We start from the raw sequence: 18410 nt of genomic DNA, 5'->3' as shown, positions 1-18410 counted from the left end.
TAGGCTATTTCTAGACTGGGTAAACTTGAGTCAATATTTGTGACAAGTTGTAGTTGGGGCATCTTGCCAATCATGTCTATTACACCAAATACTTTTTTTCCTTTAAGTACTTTATTAACCTGAATTTATTGTTTATGGATAAAAAAAGAAAAAAAATATCTCTAATGCAAAATCTGCTAGGAACAGGTAGGGAAATGAAGTGATCAAATGAATAGTGCCAGTAAATCTGGCCTTCAGTGAGGAAAAAAAAAAAAACTTAAGTGGTAACGCAAAAATATCCAAGCTGAGTTAAGCAAAGGACAGGAAACATCAAATTGAAATATGTTTATTTTCATTAAAAAACTGCAAAGCTTGCAAAGCTAGCAAAGCTAGCAAACAAAACATGTCCATTCCAAAGACAAAAATCAAAAAAACAAAACAAAAAAAAGACTATACAACGCAACAATCTTAACACAGTTGGAGCAGTTATCGCCTCTTCTGGAAGATGTTGCCTCTTCCCATTCCACCACGGCCTCGGCCCCTTGCAGCCACTGCAGAGAAAACAAGACAAAAAAAAACAAAACGGATTTTTAGAAAAATTGTATAATTTAGAAATTATCACAAAATGACAGGTCACAGAAAGCCCCATTTGTTCACTCATTTTATGATACTTAGGACAGGACTGCCACAGAGATGATCTACAAAGTAAATGAACACATGCAAGATGTGGATAATAGACCGAATCACTGCGACGTTGCGCTAACAACAGTCACTTCCGAGTAGACAACTGACAGTCGATTTGAATTGCAGAGATATGTGAAATCAGCAAACCTGTTTATTTCTTATTTTCAACCATAACTGTAACGTTTGAAGATATATAGTTAAACATGCTGTTCTGACCTGAAGTTTCTGCTTTGTTGCCTTACCAGCATCTTTGATAGACCAAAGCTAACCAACAGCGACATCTCATCGGCAGTCAGACTAACTGCTAGTTTGGGGTAAAGTCAAGCTGTGTTTTCTTTAGTCTGTGGCCCAAAAGGTAAATTAGATCTAAAACCTAACATTAAAGTGTTGTTATTAATGGTATATGAAAGCATCAAACATGCATTTTAGTTAAATGAGATGTATACACTTTGAATTAACATCAACTGCGCCATTAAACTGCATGTAGGGTATGTATGCAGGGTTTTTGTGGGGGTTTTTTTACCTGGAAATGATTGTAAATATTGTGATCGGCTTTATACAGTTATACAAACACATGTACAACGCGATTAAGTAAAATATCCCTGTTTAAAATATTACCTTTAACTAACAATCAGAGTTGAATCGATGCCTCTCTGCCAGACCCAAAGTAGGGACAGGATAGTGTTTAATGCAGGGCTACTTTAGTCCATTAAAACAATATAAAAAGGTGTCTGTTATTGTATTGATGTTGTATACAAAAGCTGGGGTTACTTTTGTCACCTCAACCTCAGTTAATACTGCTTTAAAGCCATTTTGTGGAAAGCTGTTTAAATCTGTACGCCTTTCTTTCTCAGATTTGTAATCTCATCTCTGTGTCAAAACGCAAGTACGATTCACAAGCATGAGGTTCCCAAAAATTGTAAACTGATCTATAATTAATGTGCTTTGCGCAAGTAAATGCATTGACAAGTAACAAAAGGGATTCAGCAGCATCTCCAGAAAGATTTCTCTTACGATGAGCTGCAGTTCTGCTGTGCCAGCAAAAAGCCAGAGTCCTTTGAAATGTTCGGGGTGACACTGGTTCGAAACATTCCCACTCACCTTGTGCTTTGAGAATGGCTGCCTTGCCCCTTCCTGCGCCTGATCCCTGGTTCTTGTTCTTCATACTCTTTAACATAGGAGCATTCTTTAACATGTCAGGTAAGATCAGGAAGCGGATCTTGCTGCCACGGATGTACACTTGTTCCAACTGTGCCACTCGGCCATCACGATAGGTCACAGTGATATTGGACATCTGTGTAAAGAGGGGAAAAATGCTTCATTTCAGCTACAAGTGTAAAAAAACAAAAAACACACATTGTTGAAAGACCACTTTTAGTGCCATAGTTAAATATTCAGTTTCAGGAGGAACTAGTCTAACTTGCACAAAACATACATTTGTTAATAACATTTTCAGGGCAGATATTTTGACTAATCATAGACAGAAAACATTGACAATGGCTTTGTTGTCTTTAAATGTGCCAGTCAACCATGATATTGTTACAGTGAAGCACAATAGCAGGACCCTGAAACTGAAACAGCTAAATGGAATTCAGCTATCCTTGATTTTCTTATTTACACTTGTGTTTTTCCTTCTGTGACAGTTCAAAATGCTTTCTGTGAAAAGGAAAATCAGATAACAATTAATTCCAAGGATACAAGTTAATGCAAATACTAAGTAGTTAGTAGGATTTGGGGCCAGAGGTGCAGAACTCGAGGAGCAAGTTCAACAACTAATGTGTCAATATGACTCCCCACCAGAGTTTGCTGTTTGGATTGTCACTTAATTACAATTATATATATATATATAATTATTTTAAAAAGGACCACCACAAAGAACTACACTCTACAAAACATTAAAGCTCATACTACAAACTGTGTAAAATGGAAGTACTCAGGCATGTCATTTAACAATCTAAACACATTTAGTTGCAGGGTGACACAGAAACATACCCAAAATGAAAGAGGCCATAACATTACAGAAATTAGGTTTTACGGAGGAGTCTCATTTGTGATTATAACTCATTCTTTAATAAGGCCCAACCTGGCAGTTCATGTTGTCCTCAGCCTCGATCAGCTTGCCTCTGTACACCTCTCCAGTGTTGGTCTCACAGGTCACGATGTGACCCTCTGCCTCATGCAGGACCTTGATGGGTACGCCAATGGACATTTTTCAACCGTTTCTCTGAAACACAAAATGTATAGCATGAAATGTTACAATGTTTTGTCCCATAATAAATCATGCAACACTAGGCTTTCCCTTACACAGTATGTTTTCATTATACAATAAAGCTGTTTACATTATATTCAACAGCATTACTTTTATGTTTGGTATTCAAGCTGCTAGAACTCTCCTTGAGTTAGACAAATATTTTGTCACTAAAAGCCCTCATATGGCGTTGAAAATTGGAACAGGTTAAAAACGAGAATGGCAGGCTCTCTATTTGCTGTTCTAAAAAGGAGAATTGTTGACGATACAGCACATAAATAGCGTTAACCATCATTAAACACTAGTAGCGGCTGGCCTGAAACGTACACACATAACTTTGCAAAGAATGATATAACGGTTTCATACAAAAGCCAGGACTGATATTTGGAAGGATATGAAAATGGTAAAAATCCAAATTAAAAAATTTTGACAAATATGACCAACCGTTTGCAAAAGGAGGGCAAGTTCACCGCTAACAGCTAGCTAGCTAAATTAGCCACATTAGCTAGCTGGCATTTGATGAAGACGCAATAACGTAACACGAGTTCAGTCCTCTTGACACATTTTTGAGTAATGTGTACAAAATATAACAAACTAATGCCTTATGCGACTTAAAAGGTAATTTAAAATATGAATGTGAATTGAAGTGCGGACTCGAGTTTCGACATAATAGACGAAGCCATGTTAGCAGACTGAATGAATTAGCGTTGGTTTAACTCTAATGAACACAAACACACAAACATCATTGTTGTGAAAATGCTATTTTGCAATGCAATCTGCTCAGAGTCTTACCTCGATTCTGTCTTGAGAACTATTTTCTTCCTTTTTGTTGGTTTTCTAATGCGACTATGCAACGTGCGTTTGTCGCTTTCGCGTATCTTTTTGAGCCTTTTTCCGCCTACCCACAATGCCTCAATGGTTCAATGAAGTGCTTCCTGTGGAGTCCCGCGGTGCATTGTGGGACTTGTTTTTTTTTTTTTATCTAGTTCCTGCATATAGTGATGAAAAATCCTGAATTGAACCGTAGGTTTACTCTATCTTCATAACTTGTCTGATTAAAACGTATGTAAAAAGACCTGTTAAACTTTCTCCACAAATTGATTTTGTTGTAATTATTTCGTGACCTTAGAATTATAAGTTCTATCTGACATTTTTTGGCAAAAATTAGTTATTCACATAGAACTATTGACAAGTAATAAACATTTTGTATAGGTTTATTTTTTTATTTCTGCATTATGTCCCCCAACATTTAAGAAAAAAAAGGTTCTCTCTCAAAAATCAATCTCAAACTTGTTGCTACAAGATTGCATCTGCAAAGCACCAATCAATGCTCAGAATGTAGACAGGAGAACCAATCAGGTTCTGCCTCTTTACCATGCGTTAACCATGTTTATAATTGTTTTTTTTCCCAATTGTCTTGAATTTTGTTGTTGGTAAAACTTTATGATCTGTATTATCAGTTCAAATCTGTCAATGAAAATCAAATGTAGTTATGTCTAAATTTAAAACATGCAGCTAAATTGTCGCCTGTGCCCAAATATTCTAAATCATAACTCCCTTCAGCAGTTCAGACATTGATTTTGTGTATTAAAACAAATTAAGACTAATCTGTCTACTTTTTTCAACAAAATCATCACCTTCTGTGAAGCTCAGCAGATAGAAATGTATAATCCCAAGTGAAAAGAAAGTTCTCAGAGTTAGAAAGTTCTATCTGAAAATAACCGGATCTGAAAAACCCCATTTAAAAATGTGATAGGATTTTGATATTAGAATACAAGGGTGTCTGTTATTTTGACAAATAAAAGAGAACTGTACCGTATATCAGTTTTGCTAACTAGGATGCCAAAACTTTGAACCTTAATATCTCAAAATCACTTGGCAGGTAGAACCTTATAATTCTTAAAATTTGATTTGTATAATTTAATGGATGAATCTAGTTAATGTGTTAGTGAAAATATGCTCAGTGTTTTGCTCAGTGTTTTGCCACAATGACCATTTCTAATTTCTGTTGTCTTTACAGTATGGTCTGATCTGAATTACTAGACTTTTTTGTACAGATTTGAACACAAGACCATCAAAGTTAAACTTGCAAGAATTTATCCAGTTTGGTATCCATGCCAACCAAACAACGCCCTACACATATATACTAACATCACAAAGCCTACATTGCACATTTAGACTTTTGCCAGAACAGTCAGACATGAGGCATTCACTTTATATTTAGCATGCTCTTTCATTGTGTGGTGTATCCACCACATCTGCCTGATAGAGAATGGAAAGATAATCCTTAAACAAACCTTGCCTTTGCTGCCAAATAATTGTGTTAGAGTCTCTGCTAATTTGCCTGTTCTTTCGAAAAGGGCATACAAAAATTTTGCATGTTCTTATCATCACTCCTACATAGTAGTTTATGACTGTATGGCACACCATCATGATGTCCAGTTGGAGCTTTGTCTGTCATTACAAGACAACAGACTCCAACAGTCCCTTGTTTATCAAGGAGTTGTTTTTTTTATTGTCTCAAAGTGACTTAGATTCTAATCACTCATACCCAGCACAATCTTCACATAATTGTCATAACCAATATCTCATGCTTATCATGATAGCACAACAAACAAAGCTTTAAAATGCAATCGCTTCCTTTGTTTTAATACAGTACAGTACATGATCACAAAGGGCGATAAATAATGGATGCATATGGATTTTGAAACAACATACATGAGCTAGATACATACCCATGTATGTTTATTCCTGGAGACATGTCTACAGGATTGCTTTAAGGCACGTAAATGTTGTTTAATGCAGGTCTTTCCCACAGTGGAAGGGCTTTTTAATGAGGAAAGGGAAACCATAATGGCATAATAAAAGACATCATCAAATGAACCTTCACTTGATTTCCATTGCATTAGGCTAATTGACTGGCGTCAGCAGCCAGGCTACTCTGTAAACACCTCTTGCTGAGTAGTCTGCGGTGATGTGTATGTACTATGTTTGTGTGTGGTTTTTTTTTATGCTGTCTATGTGTATGAGCCTGACTCTGAAAATAGCCACACAACAGATATAGACAGTGATATTTGACTTCATAAACCAAGCTCTTTGTTTTGACTGGTTGGTAACCAGCCTGTATACATTGGTCCCTTTGACGCATATGTCACATACTTGTTGAACCAGCAACGGACACGTGTTGCCGGGCAGTTATCAAATCACTGACCAAACTGGCAACATCGACTGTTCTGTAGCCATCCAGCGCTTTGAAAAATGACTTTTTAACAGATCAGATCAAGAGAAGGCAAACTCTTGATGCTTGCCTTCAAACATCATTGTTTTCCCCAAGTTGTCAAAGAGGAATGTTTTATGGTTCATTTAGACCATTAGTTACAGCTCTCAGTAAGACATACAACAGCATACTTGTGCTTTGTGTGCAGCGGTACAGAGTCTTTGTTATAAGCCGGTTCATAGTAAAACTGGTAATAAATTGCTGGGTCTAAGTTTTAAAGCAGAAAGTGACCTCTGATGAAAAACAGTGAACTAATAAGTACTTATGACTTTTAATTCTTCTGTAAGTAAAAAAAAATCATACTTTTTTAGATTACAAAAGGTGACATGATGCAACAATGACAAATACTGCAGTTCAAGCCTTTTAAAGTTCAGTCTGTTGCAAATACAGTACAACTGAGAAAGTAGTGTTTTCTAAATGCACATTGTTTTAAAGATATGCAACCTGAAAAAACATCACCTTTATCTTAGAAAAAGAACATACTGCCAAACATCTTATTGAACTACATGTTAAGAGAATGCCCATATTAAACATCAACCTTCTTTTTTACCATTTTTGTTGTGTGCTTGTTGATCTGATCTGGCCCAGAGACGGTTGAGGAGAACAAAGTGTCAAAGCAGGCAAAAATATTGCTTTCCAATCAGTTTATGTTTGACTTCAGGAAGAGGAAAGCAAATATATTTTCAATAACTAAATATTTTGTCATGAGACTTCTGTAAGTTTTGTGGAGTGTGCAGGGCCAGTCTGTTTTGGGAAGAGAGCCTGAACATTCACAAAAGAAATACAGCTCTCACTGTCTCTCACCTCCAAAACATCTGTTGTCCCCCCTAGATATGTGATTGACTCGACTCCATCCTGTGCAGAAAATCCTGTGATGCATGGCTGCTGTTGTGTTGCTGACAGGGTGCTACCCTTTATTTGGTTTCCATTGGGTATGTAGCTGCTTGGTGCAGCATCTAACATTGATGTCCAATGGCTAGAGGCTTCACAGGTTGCTTTTGGGAGAGTTCTGTCAAGACTTGGGTCTTGGACATAGCTATTCACCACTGTGCCACATGATGAACCCCCTTTACAGGTATCGGAAGAGGCCTGCATGACACTGCTGCATTTATCACCTCTGCCATCACCATTCCCAACCCTAAGTCCATCCCTCCTCCCTAGGATGTGCTGATACAGGATTCTCCGAAAGGTCTGTCTGAACTCCCGAATGCGGTAGGCGTAGATGAAGGGATTCACAACCGAGTTAGCATGGGAGAGAATGATAGCAGTATTCATCACCCAGGGATGTGGGCGGTCACAGTTCTGACGCAGGTAGTTGAAACAGTTGATGATGTGCACGGGAAGCCAACACAGAGCAAAAAAACCTACGATGATGGCCAGCGATTTTGCAGCGTGCACTTCCTTCTGCAGGGTCGTACGAGATGAGCTTGCGGGTGAGGTTATTTCTTGAGGAGCAGGTATATGTGCAACTTTGATCCCCATCAATCGGAGCTGGTGCCGTGCCACCATGAAGATATGGGCATAGATGACCAACATGACCATCAGGGGCACCAGCACACAGCCAAAGAAATTGAAATAGACCATGTAGTCCAGTCTAACCACACTTTCAAACAGGCACTCTGTCATGCCTTCGGAACAGCTGCTGTTGCTGTTGCTGCAGTTTGTGGAGTTCAAACCTGTACAACAGAGTCAGAATAATTTATTACCTTTTTTGATCATGTCAGCCAAATACAATGCTTTTTACACAACAGAAAGGATCTTACATGGTTAAGTATTTTTCATGTAATTTGTCATAGTTGTCTTCATAGGCACCTACTGTCAATGCTGACGATGGATTGCACCTGAACGGTTTCCTAAAATAATCTAACCACTTAGCTGAATTGAAGCTATTGTGGATAATCAGATGCATTTCCTCTAATTGTAACAGTTGAAGGGAATGGGACAACTTTTCTCTAAGAAGATACCAATGCGTTTTTCCACCAGTGTGGAGTTTTCTTGTAAACAAACAAAAAATATGTTTACATTCACTGTTACTCATCCAATCTCATTGCGTGTAATCTTGTGATCTAACAGATGTGTTGAATCCATTTCCCTCCTCATAAAACATTTGTAAAACAGATTTTTTGAAAGTATTATAAATCCTGCATTGCTTACATCTATATTTACTGACTTGAGCAGTCTTCTTTGTCTCTGTCCTTGTTGATACATTGCTGTATTTCTCTGCGCATTACAGCCACCTGTAGATCAGTGGAATAGTGTGAAACGATTGGTAGGACTGTGTATCACGTCACCTGTGTCCTCATGCGTGTGTACGACACAAACAAAACTGCTCCATAGTGCTACTAGAGGTAAAAAACGCCACAGGGAACCCTTCTTTTTATATGTGTCTTTTTTCATGCGCTTATTACTTCCCCTCATATTTCAGTTTTGAAAATGGTTGTTCTAGTAGCGGGATCCTGGAGTGTAGGGTACAATTTGTTTAGGAAAGTGTTTGTATTGATGAAATCTTGCTTTTACATGTTAATTTTCATATTCTGGCTGTAAATATCCTGCAATCAAATGAATGTAAACCACAACTAAGCCATAAAGACATCCCCACAGAAACCTATGGATGATGTAACAGATGCCTTGTGCATGTTTTCCTGTAGTTAGTAAGAAAATTTTAGGAGGCACTGAAAGCACACATTTGCATTATAACAAATTAAATCTCTCACTATTGTTCCAGCCCAGCATTGGTGTTAGGCCGATGCCTACTGAGAGCACCCAGCACAATGCGATGATGCCCTTTGCCCTCTGCACTGTCACCAGGCTGTTGTACCTGTAAGGTTGAGCAGAACACAATAATACATTTACGATAATACATGGCTTTATCTAATCTCATTGCGGTAGTAATGGATGTGCATTCAAGCCTAAATGGATTATTTATATAACAAGCTGAAGCGAGATTTCAATTGTTCTGCTGAAGATTTTCATATTGTTGCATGGCTGCCTTTTAAATACAGAACACATCGAGGCCACCATTAAACCAGTATCTCTTTAGTGCTGCTGATCATTTGTAGGTGTGATGATAAAAAACACACACATCAAGTGTTTCAAATATCTAAATCTATTTTGAGAAATTGATTTAGCAAATGTCTGTTAATAAAACTCAGAAGAGGTCTGTTTTTTATGTTCTTCCTTCTGGCTTCTCTACTGTTTTCATTTTAGCAGGTAGAAGAGACAAAGTGTGAAATTCTGCTGAGTGTTGTTGCATGACTGCAAACAGCTGTGGGAGCGTGCATACATCTTCTATAAATGGCATTTCCTTTCTTCATTATAATTATTGTAATTGCAGTGTAGTCATATGAAGGCCTCTGAGCAATGCAATGAAATACAAAATGGTATATATTAATATCTGTTGATTTACTGCACTAACATGGGTCAAACACAAATTGTAGTTAAAGCTTTAATATTTTGATGGTAATTCAAAGCAGACTTGCACTTGGATTCACAGTCTTCAAGTTGCACTTTGGGCTTGTTAAACTGAAATATTGGCTAAACACCATACCTACTGTCATTGGCTCTAGAAATGTATTTTAAAATAAGACACTGATATTTTACCACAAATATATAGCTTTATGGTTTTTTTTTTTCTTTGGTCTATTTTAGCAATACTGACACCTAGAATGTCACATGTAAGTAAACTGTCTGAGCAACTGATGTCCAGTCAACTGGACTTCAAATACTCCAACTTTATTCTAAAATCTGGCTTTCTACATTTCAATTGTCTCTTTTCATAATTATCCCTACATCTTCAAGTTATTGAGGTATTTCTTAAGACTGTGAATCTCTACCTATATAACTTTTGTTGGCAGTATTAAAGTGCACTTTGCTTCATGCAGAACTAATAAGTGGGCAGATTTGGTTCAGTATTGTTGTTAACATCACTTAAAATTGTCCCAATGTTTTGTCAGGATGGCAGCCAGTACGCTATATTAAGCGTCCTAAAACTGATGAATTATTAGCTCTCTGATCATTGATGCCAGGGTTGTGGAACCAGTGTAACCAAACATACACACACAGAGGCAAAACCAAGCAGTTATGTAACTGCTTATGCAAATGTATCACCTGCTGTGGGTTATTTGATTAAATATCCACTCATGACAGAAGCAAACAAGGATGCAGTTCTGAATGAAACGGTGGGTTTGGTTACAATGTGTGTGTCAAAATACCTGTTGCACCTGTTGGACTGAGCAAGGAACAAGCAAAATAAGTGAGGCATTTTAAAGTAATGGTGTCTGACTGGTGTTGATTTATATGGATGATTATGATCAAAGCATTCAGCAGGTTTAATACTTCCATCAGGACACAAACAATAATCCAATAAAGGCTGTGGAGACATACATCTCTGTCTGCCCCGCAGCCGGCCAGATTAGCTTTAATTGAATAATATCTCACTATAATTCAATGCGTTTTGCTACGCCACTGCATGTGTGCTTTGGACGCCTGTCAGATTTAATGTTTTTCCTCTGACTTGCTTCTGTACATGTGAAAAGAGCGTGTTAGAAATTGAGGTACAAACAGTTTACACCCAACAAGCGTGGAAAGCTGTCCCAGTTTGAGTTGTTAGTACGTTTGATGTAATCCCATTGTTTCCTCTCACCTGAGTGGGTTCTTGATTGCAATGTAGCGGTCCACAGCGACTGCCAGCAGGTTGAAGATGGAGCTCTGGGTGAGCACCAGAAGGAAGCAGGCCATGAACAGGCAGCCGTGGAAGCAGGCACAGAAGCCGATACTGGTGTTGGTTTGCAAGAAAACATCACAGGTTCAGAAAAAAGACAGATGTGATGACATGAACATCATTATTACATTGTGACAAATCTATTAAAGTTGTTTTTCTTAAGTTGAGACACAAAATTAGTCCGGCTCTCAAAATTTTAGTATGATTTTCACAAATGAGTCATACAAAAATGATTAAGTGATCTTTAAATGAAACAACAAAGGAAATGATACCTAATAGCGATTGCAAATGGGATGGCCAGCAGCCCCACAGCAATATCAGCCACTGCCAGTGACACCACAAAGAAGTTGGTGATGCTCTGCAGGTTGGAGTTGCGGCAGACAGCCCAGCACACCAGGATGTTCCCAGCCACAGCCAGGCAGGCAATTACCAGCTCCATGCCAATATAGACTGGCTGGTAATACTGCATGGTTATTTTTTCCTCTTTTTTGCTTTCTTTGCGCTCTCATCCCACACACTCAGCTGCTCAGCATATTTTTACAGAAAATACCTGTTTGCCAGACCACATGGTAAAAAAAAGAGTGAATGTGTCACAGGAGGACAGCTAAGGCAGGAAACTGCCACCACAAACAACGCTTGTGATGCTATACCTCCTTCATAACTTTTACTTTCAAACTTACTGTATCAGTCTGTCAGTCAACCTTTTTGTCTCTGCGACTGTGTTTGTCTCTTTTGTTCTCAACTCGACTTTGGTAGAGACTATGGCGGACTACTGAGGAGAGAGTGTCTGGTTTTTCCCAAAAGCTGCCAAATTAAGAGTGGTGGTCTGGAGAGAAAGAGAGATAGAGTGAGAGAGAGAGAGAGAGAGAGAGAACACAATATCAGGGCCTGTGCAAACAGACTGCAAGTTACCACACACACATATATACACCCACACACAGACACACACACACACACACACACATAGGTCAGAAAAGCCATCTATCTCTGGAAGACAGCAGGAAAGTTTGTTTTCCATACAGGGCCAAAGCAGACAGTTCAACAATGCACCTTTTATTTCAGGAAAAGTTTCCCGAAACCCTTCAACACACTAATCATTCCAGCCAATGACGTGCTTTCCTCCACAATCACTGATAATTACACAAAATAAACCACCTATAAATTTCAAAGTCATTGTACTGTGTTGACCTGCGCCTTTTTCAGGGTATTCAACTAAATTCCACTATACTGTAAACAGATTACAGTACATTGCTACAAACATGGTACAACCTCAGATAACCTTCAGGAAATGTAGGCCAGGTTATTCAGTTTACTGGGGTAACTGAACAACTCGAGCGACTGAGAAAGACAAGTCTCCGGATCATGTCAGATATTAATAACTGAGGAGGACTTGATGCTGTAAATTAATTATTGAATAGAAATCATTGAAATAAAACTACAGCAAAGGATTTAGGAGTTTGATGATACTGGCTTTACTTTGATGTGCTCTGTTGTGAGCACACTTGGAAGCATCATCCAAACCAGATCTGTTGCAACCTGACATTTATTCGCTTTCTTGCCGCGAGTTAGGACGGGAAGATTGATACCACTCTCAGGACTAATATATCAATGGAGCTAGAGCCAGGAGACGTTTAGCTTAGATTAGCATAAAGACTGGAAACAGGGGGAAACAGCTAGCCTGGCCTCTCCTGTTTCTTTAATGCATCTACAAACCAAAATGTAGAAACAACAAGTTGCGGTTGTACGGGGAGTTGCCTGCCGCTCCATTGTTACTGACAGGAGGCTCACCAAACTCTCATCAGAAAAAGCTAATAAGCACATTTCCCAAAAACTATAAACAAACTATACCTTTAAGGGATCCTAATAAAAATATTTATGTAAAAAAAAGACTACTGGCTGATATATCATTAGCGGATTTTTTAAATACTCTTAAATATCGATATAATACCTGCATTAACATCTTAACTGAGCTTCTGTTTGGCAGTTCATCCCTGACTATAGCACACATTTTATCCTGTTGGTTAAAACAGAAAACACACATATAGAAGCTGCTTTTACGAGTCGATGGACAGAATCCACAGAGCAGACGTATGCTGGAGGTGAAAGTAATTGACTGCAGTGAAAAAACGATCTGTAAATATGACCTAATTCCTGCCAAGGTCTATACCGCGAGTCATCATTGACGAGATGATTCAACAAGATTGAATATATGACAAACAAGCGATTCTGTGATGTTGAAGTGGGGCCATTTGGTTACTATAGGAGCAATGTTGGGACCATTCTGACCTATTTCAGATAACTTACGTCAGCATGTTGCAGTGAATAGGAATTCCCAGTCCATTCTCTGTTTAATCACCCTGTTTCCCAGCCCATTTTTTCTCCTACTGTGTTAGAAATGTAACCACAGAGGCAATGCTGATGAAGCATCATTATAATCTTACCACAAAATGAATTTGATCAGTTTCAGTCAGTCCTCGGAGCCAGTGCGAGGCTCACTAATCTTCATCTTGCTGCTCGAGTTCTGACTACGCCTGTGCTCAAATCCAGGAGATGTCAGATAATTTCATTCATGTTTTAACGGCTATCTGATTGTCATTCTCTTATAAGCTGTGAGGTGAAAATGTATTGTGAAAGATGAGATAACGAAATATTAGCTAATCAGAGGGAATTCCCCATTGAGTAATATTAAACTACACACACATTGAGATCGGAAACTGACATATCCCACAGTTCAGATCAAATCTATATTTGTTTAGTTTAAAAAGTGTAGAAGGTATCATTTATTTTTCCTGATTGTAGTGGTTCAGACTTGTACATGATTAGAAATAAATATTTTACTACACAGCTCTTTTCAAATAAAGTGCACCACCAGTACTCTTGATGAAGAAAGCTTGTTTAGTGACCCTATACTTGCACTTTAGTGTCCTTTCATGTAAATGTAAAAAGACACTGCATGTACCAGTGTTGAAAATGTAACAAGAACAGAAAAACCCATTTACTTCCCCTTCACTCATTTCACATTCATGGAAGTTTTCAGTCATTGTTCTTTCATAAATCTCCCTCTGTTAACACAGTAGTGATCCTAATTGGCAGTACATCAGACCAAAGTCCTACATTTCCTCTATTGTTCTGCTACTGAAACCTTCTCACAGCCTGGAGGAATTTAAAAACCATGGTTTATCCAGTGGGTTGGGAAAGCCTCAACAGAAATTTGCTCTTTGGTTTCTTTAAGACCTCAAGTGGCTGCAAAAGTTTCTAATCCCACACAGGAAGAAAAAAAATGACTTACTTTTCCTCAATTCAGAAGTTTATCGGCAACAACATAAACTTTCACAGATGAACCTTCATTTTTCCCTCTTCCAGTTGACTGCCTCGGTAAAAACTACTCCCCATTATTATAAAGATGGCTATATGTGAACACACAAGGGCCTTGGAGGAAGTGATAAGAAAATGGACATCCTGTTGGAGGGGATCTGTCACTGCCCTGTCAATCACTGTACCAGCTCAGCCCCACCAAAGTCAAAAGAAAACAAAAAGTGGCTCTATTACTATTGGCGAAAGCACTGTGTGTATAGCCAATAAAAGAGGTTCTGACATCATAGTGTGAGCTCTTGCAGGCACAGATAGGAAAACAGAGACATTAAAGCTATCTGAGCTAAGCAGCTGGATCCAATAATCACAGCACTGAAAGTTATGTGTTTAATGTCATAGATGTCCAGTGGTGGGAAAAAAAGGTTCAGACTGATCCCAAATATTTGTTTTCATTTGTCAGCCATAGAAATGGATGTAGATAAACACTCTATCATAATTACAGCTAATTACTCATTGTTGTAAGCTTATTTGTTATAAAGTAGCCTACATTTTTAAACCATAGACCATAAAGAATGGTCAGAGACTGTTTTGAGTCTGCTTTTGTTCAAAACACAGACGTGTAGGAATGGTAAGTAATGGAAAGAAAAACACCTGTTTAACTGTTAGTAGACCTACTCGTGTTAGAAAACGACCCAAACAAACACGACCCAATATGTTTCAAACATAATCTGAATAAGAAGTAAATAATAATTACTTTCTTACCTTATAAAGCTGGATAAATGTTAACCGGTCTTTATTTATCAACGTGTTCAGATGATCTTTACGCACTTTAAACAGTAGAAAAACACTGCAGTCTGATTCATTTAATTCTGAATCACAGTGAATAAAAGTGGTGTAAATCCTCTGACATGGGAGCGCTGCTTGTGTTCGGCGTTTCAAGGTGCTCACTGACAAGCTTTAACAGGAAACCGTGGTCGCAGGCGCGCCGCCGCTTTTACTGTGTGTGTCTGTGTGTGTGTGTGTGTGTGTGTGTGTGTGTGTGTGTGTGTGTGTGTGTGTGTGTGTGCGTGCGTGTGTGTGTGTGTGTGTGTGTGTGTGTGAGAGAGAGAGAGAGAGAGAGAGAGAGAGAGAGAGAGAGAGAGAGAGAGAGAGAGAGAGAGAGTGTGTGTGTGTTTTAAGTGGGGGATTCTGGTAAACGCTGATGGACCAATGGAAATCATCGATGACAATAAGGGTGCAAAAATAAAGGAAAGAAACCGAAACGAAAATAAAATGAAATGTAGTTAAAATAGATTAAATAAAATAGTTAATAGTATATTAAACGATGTAAATCTCTGAATTTCACATCATGTGAAAATTTCAGCCATAAAGAGAGTGAGAAAGCCCCCTCTGCGTTCACGCGCACCACGCACCCTTGTTTGGTTTGTGGTAAATGAAGCGGCGCGTAAAAGTGAGCACACAAACAAATGGGAGAAATGTGTGTATGCTTAAAGGTTTGCAAGGGACAGTATGTAGTAAAATTACAGGTATGATGTGAGAGTTTAGTTTGAACTATTCTGGGCAGTATCCTCCGGCTGCATCGTCCATAAGTGACTGAGACACATAAATGTACATATTGGTTAACCACTTCCAACGTAACTTTTGATTCTCACAGAAAAACAAGAAGTCTTTCACCAAATGCACTGTGGTCAATTACATCTGCTTTTAAAGCGATCTCTTCATGTAGGCACTTCTCTTTTCAGTCTATCTCAGACCTTTAGCCAAACTCAGCATTACACCACAAATGACGTCTTATACTGTAAAGACAGGAAGCTTCTCGTTTGTAATTAACTCCTTTTCAGTTTCATTTCACCTTTTGAAGGATAATGTTAAGAGGAATTCTTTTGATGAGGCTTGTAGGGTGGTTTTTGTCATGTTTTTTTGTTTTTTTTAAAGATTGAACTGTACACATGCTCATTGTTATATGTATAACAGTAAAGTAAAAGCCAATGGTTGAACTTACTTACACAAGAAAACCACAATTCTGTTTTAGTATCCTGTTAGAAAAGTTTTCACTTCTCATTCACTCTTACACAAGCAACACCCTGTATGTTACTCAGTATCGTCAAAACAATATGTAGGCCTACATGTAGCAGTGTATGGATTTCTCATCTTGCATTAATGTTTGTAAACCATTTTCATGAAACAAGATGCCTTTTCATCCAATCAATTATGTATACCTGTTAAAATTCTCAAAACATTAAGTGTAGTTATCACACAAGTGTATACTGTACTGCACTACATTTGAATTATAAAGCCATAACTCGTTGAAAACATTTAATGCATGTGTCAGATTGAACACATTCATCAACATAAAACTGCTTTAGCCAAGACAATCAAATTCTGAGGATTTGTTTCAAGATGTCATCATGCACTGATATATATTGTGCAGCATGAGGCTTAATGTTTATCAGTGAGACCCATGATTCATTCCTTCGAAATAGCTTCCTCCAATTATAAGCAAAACTGTTTTTAGATGTTTTGTATTGGATAGAAGATTTCAAAACTCAGAAAGGGTCTCTTGCTGAAAGTATTGATTCTTGTTTCATATCATCAGGATTAGAATTGGCAAAGAAAATATGGATATGAGTTTTATTTGTGACAATTGTCAAGCACACAACAAATAATGGAGGTAACAAACAAATATGATGAGAAAAACAAGGTAAAGTGGGCCTGCTCCAAATGGTCATATTCTGTTCCTTGCTGAGGATCTTGCTCTAAATGAATGACTGCAGTTGTAAAGTTGTGTAGCATATTAAGAAAAAACACAAAGTACATCAGTCAGCTGAGACACCAAGATAGAAAAAACACTGATAGCAATGTTAAATGAACTTGGTGTTCTCTGTTATCTGCCTCAGTGAAAGACATGATAGATAAAGCGATTTAGCTTAAGAATATCAGAGTTTAAGATCTTTTGTGAAACAAACTGTGCCTCTTCCCCCAATAGCTTTGTACTGTGGAACGCAATGAAAGTGTATTTAAGAGGGCAGATAATTCCCTTTACCAATGGCTTCAAGAAAAAAACACATTGCTGAAATTACTGAGGTGGAGAAGGAAATCCTGCAATTAGAAAAAGAACATCAAATGACATGCTCCAGAGAGACATATCAGTTACATCAGTAAACAAAAAGTTTAAATATAACTGGCTGAACACTTACAGAATAGAAAAAAACACATCCTTAGACTCAAACAGAGATAGCTACTATGAACTGGGAGAAAAGGTGCACAAAGTCCTGGTTTGGCAGATTAAGACTGAGGAGAAATCAAGAACTATCAATCCTATAGAAAGAGAAAATGGGACTGTAACAGGAAACCCGAAAGAAATCAATGACTGTTTTAAACACTACTACTCCTATACATTGGAATCCCCAGGCGATCTCACCATGATAGATTCATTCTTATTGATATAGGAGGGTGAGGAGCGAATTGAAAAAGCCATATTCTCATTTCAATCTAATAAATCTCCAGGTGGAGGAGGTTTCCCTCCTGAATTTTATAAGGAGTTTAAAGATCTGCTTTTCCCTCTCTTTGTGGATGTCTTAAATCTGGAAACCAAAACACAAACACTACCTGATTCTGATATAACAGTTCAATTTAGGACCCAAACACAGACCAGGAGACACAGGGATGGTTAAGGGCAGTTTATTGTAGCTTGAGTTGAACATGGATATGATGGCTTGGCTGAGTATTCTTTGGTTTTGGATGTGGCAAAAGGGCTGGGAATGGAAGAGTGGAGTAGATAGCAGTGCAGAGTGAAGGACTGAAGCAGGCAGAGAGGTTCAAGGAAGGGCAGAGCAGAGCAATTAGGGGATCCACAATCCAAACTGCCAAGTAACAGGTGAGGATGAGGCACACGTGGCAGGTGTAATGGGAGCTGGAGTGATGAACCTGAGGCGCAGGCAGAGAACAGTGTTTGCAGCATTCAGAAAGCCAGAGAGTCAAAGAAGTCAAAGAAAAATAGCTTACAAGAAGCTTGGCCATAGCGTCCGTATCGCATTGGTGACTGAACAATATAGCAGAGTCTGGAGAGATGAACCGGGCTTTATACTGCTATGGCTTGTAGAGTTGATTAGTAGATCAGCTGCAGGTGCTCAGGTTGACTGGGATAGGGAAACCAGGAGGCCACACTCAGCATATGCCCACACACAAAC

The 18410-nt window shown here is 38.3% G+C and overlaps 2 protein-coding genes and 1 long non-coding RNA gene across 5 annotated transcripts; all 3 read right to left on the bottom strand.

The window, feature by feature from the left end:
• Positions 1-309: 309 nt before the first annotated feature.
• snrpd3l (small nuclear ribonucleoprotein D3 polypeptide, like) lies at positions 310-3855 on the bottom strand. The gene is made up of 4 exons (XM_042395571.1): positions 3704-3855; positions 2747-2887; positions 1765-1957; positions 310-530 (listed from the first exon to the last, which is right to left on the bottom strand). The coding sequence occupies exons 2-4, from the start codon at positions 2870-2872 to the stop codon at positions 466-468; spliced, it is 384 nt and encodes a 127-aa protein (XP_042251505.1). The 5' UTR covers positions 2873-2887; positions 3704-3855; the 3' UTR covers positions 310-465.
• Positions 3856-5660: 1805 nt separating this feature from the next.
• adora2ab (adenosine A2a receptor b) lies at positions 5661-15239 on the bottom strand. Of its 3 annotated transcripts, none has more exons than XM_042395567.1 (6): positions 14983-15239; positions 11589-11734; positions 11181-11458; positions 10831-10962; positions 8903-9006; positions 5661-7864 (listed from the first exon to the last, which is right to left on the bottom strand). In XM_042395567.1, the coding sequence occupies exons 3-6, from the start codon at positions 11375-11377 to the stop codon at positions 6891-6893; spliced, it is 1407 nt and encodes a 468-aa protein (XP_042251501.1). In that variant the 5' UTR covers positions 11378-11458; positions 11589-11734; positions 14983-15239; the 3' UTR covers positions 5661-6890. The 3 variants fall into 3 exon arrangements, with proteins under 3 accessions (XP_042251501.1, XP_042251502.1, XP_042251504.1); XM_042395568.1 differs by lacking the exon at positions 14983-15239 and adding an exon at positions 14198-14602; XM_042395570.1 differs by lacking the exons at positions 11589-11734; positions 14983-15239 and having other exon boundaries at positions 11181-11567.
• Positions 15240-17885: 2646 nt separating this feature from the next.
• On the bottom strand, positions 17886-18410 carry LOC121885807. Its single transcript, XR_006092615.1, has 2 exons — positions 18226-18410; positions 17886-18147 (listed from the first exon to the last, which is right to left on the bottom strand). It is a non-coding gene; the product is annotated as an uncharacterized LOC121885807 (long non-coding RNA).

The sequence above is a fragment of the Thunnus maccoyii genome, chromosome 19 (assembly GCF_910596095.1).
Source record: "Thunnus maccoyii chromosome 19, fThuMac1.1, whole genome shotgun sequence".
Lineage (NCBI taxonomy): Eukaryota > Metazoa > Chordata > Actinopteri > Scombriformes > Scombridae > Thunnus > Thunnus maccoyii.
The sequence above is the reverse complement of the archived record's forward strand: the minus strand, read 5'-3'. Positions and strand labels throughout refer to the sequence as shown.